The sequence below is a fragment of the Seriola lalandi genome, unplaced genomic scaffold (assembly GCF_002814215.2).
Source record: "Seriola lalandi dorsalis isolate HSWRI2012SDOR001 ecotype SW California unplaced genomic scaffold, Sedor1 jcf7180002054537, whole genome shotgun sequence".
In the NCBI taxonomy this organism is placed as follows: domain Eukaryota; kingdom Metazoa; phylum Chordata; class Actinopteri; order Carangiformes; family Carangidae; genus Seriola; species Seriola lalandi.
Window position 1 is genome coordinate 630,280 of NW_019525090.1, and position 9,215 is coordinate 639,494.

At 40.7% G+C, this 9,215-nt stretch overlaps 1 protein-coding gene across 2 annotated transcripts in view; it reads left to right on the forward strand.

Moving 5' to 3' along the window:
- The window catches only part of uacab (uveal autoantigen with coiled-coil domains and ankyrin repeats b), a 48,989-nt gene extending 41,143 nt beyond the window's left edge, over nucleotides 1-7,846 (forward strand). For both annotated transcript variants that reach the window (XM_023414622.2, XM_023414623.2), the window contains exons 16-19: nucleotides 1-2,498; nucleotides 2,810-2,962; nucleotides 4,096-4,161; nucleotides 5,134-7,846. The exon at nucleotides 1-2,498 is cut by the window's left edge and continues 217 nt beyond it. In XM_023414622.2, coding sequence (XP_023270390.1) covers nucleotides 1-2,498; nucleotides 2,810-2,962; nucleotides 4,096-4,161; nucleotides 5,134-5,205 — 2,789 coding nt within the window. In that variant the 3' untranslated portion in view covers nucleotides 5,206-7,846. The remainder of the gene's footprint in view (nucleotides 2,499-2,809; nucleotides 2,963-4,095; nucleotides 4,162-5,133) is intronic.
- Nucleotides 7,847-9,215: the final 1,369 nt, after the last annotated feature.

The following is a 9,215-nucleotide window of genomic DNA, read 5'->3' on the forward strand; positions in this document are numbered from 1 at the left end:
ACGTCATCCAGAAACAGGCTGACCAGCAGGTTCAGGAGCTCGAAGATGCCTTGGGAGATGTCCAGAAAAGGATGCTGGACTCAGAGTGTAAAGTCAAACAGCTGCAAGCCCATGTAGTCGCTGTTAAGGAACACTTAGGAGGCCAGGCAACAGAAGAACTGCGTGCCCAGCTCCTGGACGTCAAGGCCAAGTATGAAGGTGCTTCAGCTGAAGTGTGTCGTGTTCGTAACCGCCTCAAACAGAGCGAGAAGGCCTTAGAGGAGTACAAATCCAGTGAAAACCAGCTAGCAGCCGAGGCAGATAGGCTCACCCAAGAGGTGGGAGCTGTGACTGCAGAACGAGATGAACTTGCAGAAACCCTTTTGGAAATGGAAACCCAACTGAAGGAGACCCAAACTAAACATGGCAATGTGGTACCATCTGAGAAATTTGACAACATGAAAAACCTGCTGACCAATGCAGTTGATGAGAAGGAGCGACAGATCGCTGAGCTGAGGGAAGACTACGATCGTGTGCTGGAGGAGGTGGCAGAGCTGCACAGAAAGCTGGACAGTCCGTCATTCCAGGGAGGCTCAGGGGCGAAGTCTGCTGAGGAGCAACAGAGGATACGGGCTGCTCTCGAAGAGCAGAACGCCTCACTGAAAAAGAGGCTGGTGGATGTGACTGCCAAAAGCCAGGCTCTAATTCATGAGGTTGAGGAGAGCGAGGAGGAAAGAGATATACTACGAGACCAACTGGATGAGCTCAACAGCAGGATTGAGAATGACTTCATACCCATGAAGGACCATGAGGAAGCTCGGGGGAACATGGTAACAGCTTTGGAGGAACTGGAGGATAAACTGGTGGAGGCCAGTGAACGTTACGGCAAAGCAGAGGGACAAGTCCAGCAGCTTCAAACCGAGAGGGTCACGCTGCAGGAGAATATTAAGAGTCTCCAAAGTGCCAGCGACAGACACCGGAGTGAAACAGACGCTCTGACCTGTCACAATGCCGATCTGATGAAGAAACTTGAAGTGTTGCAGAAGAGATGTGAAGACAGAGATAAAGAGTGTGTACAGCTGACCACACAGAGCCAAACTCTGAAACAGAGCTTGGAGGGAGAGTATGTTCCCAGACAACAGCATGAGCAAGTGAAGATGGAGTTAAGTTCCACCTTAGAGAGTGTTAAAGCAGAGATGTTGAAGTTGGAGACCAAGGAAAAAGAAAGTGGGGAAGAATTGAAGAATGTGAAAGAAGGGAATGATAAGTTGAAAGAAGAATTGGAAAAAGTTCTGTGGGAGATGAAGAAATACTATATAAGCATAAAAGACCACAAAGCTATCACAGACACACTGAATGCTACTGTGGTTGAGGCAGAGAATAGAGCAAAAGAAGTGTCAGCAATGCATGTGTTGGCCCAGGAGGAATCGGTAAAGCTTACTCAAGAATTAGAAGAGCAGAGGAAAGAACTTGATACCATACAGGAGGCTATTCAGTCCAAGTTTATCCCACTGACGGCGGCTGAGGAGAAAGAACACTCTTACAGTGCCCAGGTGGAGGAGTTGACAGTCAAGCTGTTGGAAATGGAGGAGAAGTATAACAAAGAAAGGTCTGCTTGGGAGAGCGACAAACAGGAGAAAGAGAAACTAAAACTTGAGGTTGAATCTGTTCAACAAAGACTAGAGACCGCTTTAGTTACCAGTGAAAAACACAAGGAAGGCGAGGAAGAGTTCATGGGTAGATTTGAGGGATTGACTCAGAAGTTGGTCAGTTTAGAGCAGCAGCACGAGGAGGTTACACTTCAGAAAGCTGATCTTGAAGACCAGAATGGCCTTTGCAACACTCAGATCCAAAATCTCCAGGAGCGTCTGAAATCAGAGTTGACTCGAATAGCAACATATGACACGGAGCTTAAAGCCCTCCATGATGCCATGCAGCAAGCCCAGGCCGATTGCAAGAAAGCAAGAGAGGCCCAGCAGGAGGAGGCCCAGAGGGTTTGTGCCTTACAGAAAGAACTGCAGGAACACCAAGGGGATCAGGCTTCTCTGTTGCAACAACACATCAAGGCAAAGGAAGCCCTAGAGGCCGAAGTCACTAAGCTTCAATTGGCTCTCAGAGAAGAGGAGGAGAACAACGCCCAGAGGGCTGAAGATGTGTCTGCCCTGCAATCTGAGCTACTTCAAGCCACACAGGCTCTTGAGGAGGTTCGCGATAAGGAAAACCAAATGAACCAGCTGAAGAAGGAGAAGCAACAGCTGGAGGAGGTGGCTACCAACCTGAACAACAAGCTACTGAGCTTAGCAGAAGAGTGTGGAGAGGCCCGTCAGGAGGCTACACAAGCAAGGGAGGGTGAGAGCAATGCCAGGACAGAGATGGATGCTGTTCAGGAAAAGGGACATGCCATTGAAAGAGAAATTAGAGACCTGAAAGAGAGATACGACGAGTCGCTCAGCACCATCTGTGATCTTCAGAGGAGGATCCAGACATCAGCTCAGCAGACTGAAGCCAAAGACAAGAAGGTGGGAAAAAATTTATAAATTATAATCCTGTTATTAAAAGTGCAAAGTCATGGCTTTATTATTTAAACTAGCTACACTGACTATAGCTAAATGTAACTACTATAGATTCAAAATGTGATGATCCACCATTGAGAAGTGTTTGTGTCTCTCCTGTAAGGAAACAAAGCCTGGATTGTTTAGAAAGAAAATCTAAATTTTCAGACATTCGTTTCTATTTTTATGGATGAAATTCTTCTTCTTTCATTCTCAATTAATGAAAAATGTATCTACAATAACATTAATATTTCTGTGTGTCTTTGTGTGTTTGTCAGATCACAGAGTTGCTGACAGACGTTGAGCGGTTGAAGCAGGCACTGAATGGTCTCTCCCAGCTGGCATACACCAGCAACGCACCCAATAAGAGACAGACACAGCACATTGACACTCTCCAAGCCCAGATCAAGAACCTACAGCAACAGCTGGCTGTGAGTGGACACACATCACATTTGATTAAAATATGTATTTCAGAAAATGATATAAACACATGCATATTCTCAGGGTGCAGTGTGTGAAAAAATCAGGGGGAAGGGGGGCGGTTGAAACGTTTTCATTCATGAAATAAATCACAAAGCACAGTGGGCTTATATAGACCATGAAGGCTGCAGGCTATTTTTGCAGCTGTTAAAGTAATATTTATATAATAATTATGAATATAATAATATAATAAAGCAATTTCAGACCTTGAACTTAACCACTGCATTTGCAGGAATATTTTAATCCAATTGTAAAAAATTTAATTCATGAAGTAGCTAGCGCAGTATTGTTACTCTTCCTTTGTCCTTTCCTCGTGCAGACACATGGGAGATGTGAACATACACAGCAAAACAAAAGGTTAAATGCTAATTTAACATTTCGGAATTAAATCCCTCTTTCAGTACCATGGATAGCGCCACTCGGCCAGGCATGCCAAAACATTTATAAATGCAATAACACAATGTGCTGTCAACATGAAAATAAATAGGCTGCAGTCACACGAGTGCAGACAGTGAAAATCCATTTTTGATTTTATTGTTGTTTGCACTATAGACTGTTCTCACGTTGCAGTGCTTTACTTAGATATCCCCACTGTGGATAAAAATAATTCAGCAGAGGCAGGGATATATAGCCGGGGGGGGGGGGGGGGGGGGGGGGGCTCCTGGCACCCAGCATATTCTGCTTTATATTTAGTTAGATTTACTGCACAGTAACTGTCTTCTGCTGGTGACTGACTGGAGAACCAATAATAAGTTTTTCATTTTTATGTTTTGCATGATGATACATGATTAATGGGTTAATGCAGCAACACTTTAACCTCACAATCCTCAATCTCCTCACATCAGTCACAGTACACTAACTCATGTATAAAAACCCTCTGCTCCTTTCATGTAACCTATGATTAAATTAAGTAAGAAATTAGGTGAAGTTCTCATTGTAACAATGAGGTATAGCAAGAAAATTTATAATAATGTGGAACTATAAATCAGTGACTGAACCACAGCAGTATTTACAAGCTGGTGAAGACATCTTGGCAATAACCGTGTCGTCTTCATGTCTTTCTCCTTCCCATCTGCCCAATAAGGATGCTGAGAGGCAACACAGGGAGGTGGTTTCGATTTATCGAACTCATCTTCTCAGTGCAGCGCAGGTAAGTTTCCTCTCATTAATCCCTATTGAAGTTATAGATGCTTGATTTCTTTCTGTAACTCTTAAACTGCCCATTGACTACTGAGGGAGTTTGTCTCATTCCCATGAATGGAGTTGATTGTAATAATATGGTCCATGAAAGAAAAGTGCTCAAAGAGATGAATGATTTCATTAAAACACATTTGATTCCATAGAAGCCAAAGCCCTTATTTCATAAAAGCAGACTTGAGTCAAAATTATAGATTTTGTTGAATCCAGCTGTATGTGGTATTTATCATTCAGCATTTGAATGCATTTGAAATCATGTACTGTACTGTGTCGGTCTGTGGCCATTCCCAACAACAACTTGTTCTAAAAAACCTGTCAATAGAAAGCAACTGATAGAAATACGACAAGTCCAACTTGGTGGTGAGGTGCAAACAGGAGCTGAAAACTGCTCCAACACATACTGGGTCTGTCACAGCAGCTGCAGCACGCCTGTAGTTGGCTCGCAGTCAACATTTCTGAGAGGCAAAACAGATCGCTGACGGGTTGTGTGGCGCACTGGCAGTGCACATTAAAATAATAAATGGTCACACCATTGCGAACATCTTGCAACCGTATGATGTATAGACACCAAGAAAAAGATGTTTATGAAATCACGCCTGTTTTATCACATCATGGTTGCGCTTTTGTCGAGATCAGCTAAAACGACTTTCAGCACTTAGTCACTGTCCATAACAAGGGGCAAATCATATTTTGTCACTGCAGTGAAGTGTGTTGTAAAATCTTTTGTGAAAGTTTGCTGATTATTTCAAAACAGGAAACAGGGGAAAAAAAACAAAAAAAAACTTCAGCCCAAATTATTTAAAAACATGATGGTGTAAGTGCAAAGTAGCTGCCCGGAACTGAAGCGCATAATGATCTGTTGTGTGTAGTGATAAATATGATGAAGTGATTAACAGAAGCCCATTCCTGATTGTTTGTCTGTTAGGGCCACATGGATGAAGACGTCCAAGCCGCCTTGCTACAGATCATCCGCATGAGACAGGAGTTTGTGTGTTAAAGCTTCCTCCAACAAAACACAATGCTACCTGCTGACTCGGATTCACCATTTTCACAAACCCCTTGCTGCAAAGTGTCCTTGCTGTGGCCCCTGTGGGTGCTCAGTGTGTGTTTGTGTGTTTGTCTTTTGGCAAATATTTCTCCAAGCAGGCTGTTCTGAAATCCATTATGTTGTAGCATGGCCGTACTTTGTTGTGGTTACAGGTGAATAACTGTAGGTTTGCTTGGTACAAATGTGAAACTTCAACTTCAGTAGAAACACAGCCAATGAAAACTCAGTTTATTTAAATTGCTAGAAACGGTTATGCAGAAACGGTTTTCAGTGTGTGAAAATGTTTTTTCTGTCAAATCTCTTAAAAATGATGAATTAACCCATTATCTTCAGTAATTTGGAACTTATTTGAAATGTGGGTCCCTTTCATAGATGACTGGAAATGCACAGCTGAAATGTTAAATGGACATGAACACAAAAGACCACTTTTCACATTCCCACCTGACAGTCAGCTCTCATACAGTGTTTTTGTATTTAACAACTTTTTTTTTTTTTTTTCTTGAATTGTAAGGGATAGGTTCACATTCTTCTCAAGTCGACCTTAATGCGGTACGCATGCCTGTGCAGTGTGTACTTTGGATGAGTTACTGTATGTTGTAATCATTCCTCCTGTTTATACTGGCAGTGAGGAGGTCAGAGAAATGTTAGAAAGAGTTGAAATACATACGGATGAATCACATCTAACATCAAAAAGATACATGTCAAGTATATGTCAAACATTTAAGTGGATTAATCAATCTATACACAGTGGCTTCTGGAATAAAAAGCAAACTTCTGTTTATTTTATCATGTTTGTCTATGAACACATTTCTGCTGGCATTGGCTTAAAGTAGTCGTAGAGACATGTGTAGGGTCCTTCATCTTTTTTTAGTTGAGTGTAACATCACCTTGCAATCAGTTCTTGTCCTTTTTGAAGGGATGTAAACCAGCAAGTAAATAATAAAGAAAAAAAAACTTTCAATCAGAGGAATAAAACATTGATATTCTGATGTGCTCTAAAGGAGGTTAGTTTAGTTTTTGTCAGTTTTCATTGTGAAAAAGGCTCATTTGAAAATTCTCTTCTGAAATAACTTCACTTTGGAAGACCCTTAAACTAACTCAGATTTGCTGAAGCCTCTTTAACTAGTTAGTTTAATTAGCATATTTTAACCTTGGAGTAAATTTTTGACTGTTGATTTTCCATCTCTTACATTGGTTTAGCACTAGGAAGGAATCTCTCCAAAGCTGGTATAGACAGGAGCAATGATTACAGCAAAAAAATGTGAACCTATCCTTTAACCTTGTTCATGTCAGTTGTAGCAGTTCAGCTACTTTCTTGACAGGTTTGAGTCAAACTCATTTTACGGCACAGTTAACGTCCTCCGGAGGTCCAAACTAACATGTTTTCAGTATAAGCCAAATACCAAAGACCTGAAGTTCATCCAAATCTAAAAGCTGCTTGCCATTCTGGTAGATGGGAGGCAGTTTGTGGTAGATTTGGGAGAGCTGTCAGTTATGTCTCTCACGCAGTCTGGCTACATTAGTCTGTGCATTGGTTATGCTGGATTTGAGTCATGGAGGTGTGGAGTGGAGATCTCTTGCTGTGTCCTACAGTTTGCAGTGGCACGTCGTCCTTTTGTTGAAACCAGAGTGTCCTCTAGTGGTGAGACTTGGCAGGCCAAGTTGATAGAAATTGTAATAATCAGTGTGGCCCAGGGGTAGGCAGTTGTTGTTTTAGGAAGCTGTAATATCTGCGTGCTTGTACTCAACATTAGGGAAATTGATTATAAATATGAAATGAAATGAAACAGAATATTAAATCTGAATGTAAAACTAAACTGACAGAGGTTTACTACTCATATCTGTTGCTTTCTATTACCACATTTAAACCAAACTCCTTTTTAAAGACAGCAGCTAAAGGTTGACTTTATAAAAAATCTAATGTATGCAGCAGTGGACTTTGCAGCTCTCCTGGAGCAAAGGTTGCGTACCCCTGAGCAGCTCTTTGTGACTCTTAATGGTGTAGTGTAGTGGTGTTGTGATGGTTGAGCGAGTCTCTTGTGCCTTTACACTGATATATTTTTCATAGCTTTGTACTACTTTAATTACTGTACTACTGTGTGACAATTGTGATATTCAGCAGGTCTGGAAGTAGAACGGCACAGAACACGTTCAGGGTAACATTTACTGTAGGATGCCACTTGATAGGAGTAGAACGAATCTCTCCTTATGTGGATAGACAACCCTCTTAACAAGTAGTTATTTGAAGCACTCCTGTCTTTACCTTTCAACTAACACACTTCACCAAGTAGAATTTCTTGCTCTGTTTTTATACTTTGGCCAAAAACTCTGTTTACACCAACAGATAGTTAATGAAAACCACACCTCTTGCATTTTATTATGCAGATGGTAGGAATTAACACTAATTCTTTAGGTATTTCTTACTATGTTCCCTCTTCTGTTAACATAGATTATAAATTGAATCCAAAAAATCTCTAAATACATATACTGATACCAATCTGTTTAAATTGGTTGTTTTCTTTGGCAATAATATTTGTGTTTGTGAATCAATAATACAAAATAAATAAAAAGTGCCTAACATAGAAAACTACATTTTTGTTGAGAGTATTTTGTCATCACCGCAGTGAAGAACCTTGTTATTTTTAGTTGTCTTTTTTTTTTGTACACACATTCATGGCTCCCAGAGGATGAATCCTGCTGCCTCTGATGACCTTTTTGCTTTAGTGCCATCAGCCGATCAAAGTTTTCACTTACACTGTGAGATATTTCTTTGATGGATAGGCATCCCAAGATGACTTTAGTGATCCTTTCACATTTCATATAGTACCAACATCTGGTCAAACTTCCCATTATAATTATAATGGAAAGTTTATATCTGAAAATCATATCAATATCTATATATTCATATTATCAAGGAAGCAAGTGGAGTTGACATTGCAAATTTCTATTATACAGTCTAATGAGAGGAGGTGATCCAGTAAATGTAAATCCAGGAGACAGAAAACACAGGCAATGAGTTTTAGTTTCACAAAAAATAATATTACGTAAATGACTGAAATTATGACCAAATACCTACAAAACTAATGTCATTCCCATCAGCCTGAGCTCGTGGTACATATATATCTGCTTCAGAGTATGTTAGCATGCTGACATTAGCATTTAGCTCAAAGCACCACTGTGCGTACACACACAGAGCTGCTGGTACGGTTATAGACTTGTCAAACCAAAGGGGCCTGAAAACGTATTTTCTCAATCAGCTTTTTACTGTGAGCAATGTTGTTAAACACACACTTCAGCCAAAGTCTGAAAAGTTTAGGTTATTTTACATGAGAGATTTCTGTATTTGTGGTTTTGTAGAGGTGTGGGTTTTGTAACAAACATCTTTGCATCAACCAGGCCCTTAAGGATTTATTGGATAGCAGTCGTGGGGTATTTCTCTGATGTTGTCAGACGACGGTCAATCAAATGTGATCAAATGACGCCCACAAAATCACAAATACAACCTTTAGTCACAAATATTCAACATTACAGAGAAACACCAAGTTTTCAGGAGCTGTAAGTTGTACAGTATATGTGCGCTCTTAGTTCCACACATTCTTACCTCCCTTGTGAGAACAGCTCAGTTCATGTGGTTTCACTTTAAGTACAATCAACCCAGGAATGAGAGCGAGTAGCTCTTTGGCACACAGCGTTCACTTTTATCTTTGAACCCGTGCCTCTATTGATTTGTCTGTTGCTCTTTTTCTCTTCACCAGATTTATTTTTCATTAAAGCTCTTTTCAACAGGATGCTGAGAACAGAGGTCAGGGCTCTTTCAGTTGTCTCATTTCAGATAAATTCATGGCATGCACAGTCACTGAGCACAGGGGAATTTTCCTTTTTAAAAAGTACAGTGTGGGTGAATTGGGCTTTACTTTTGAAAATAATCAAGATTACTAATACTACAAAAAAAAAATCAT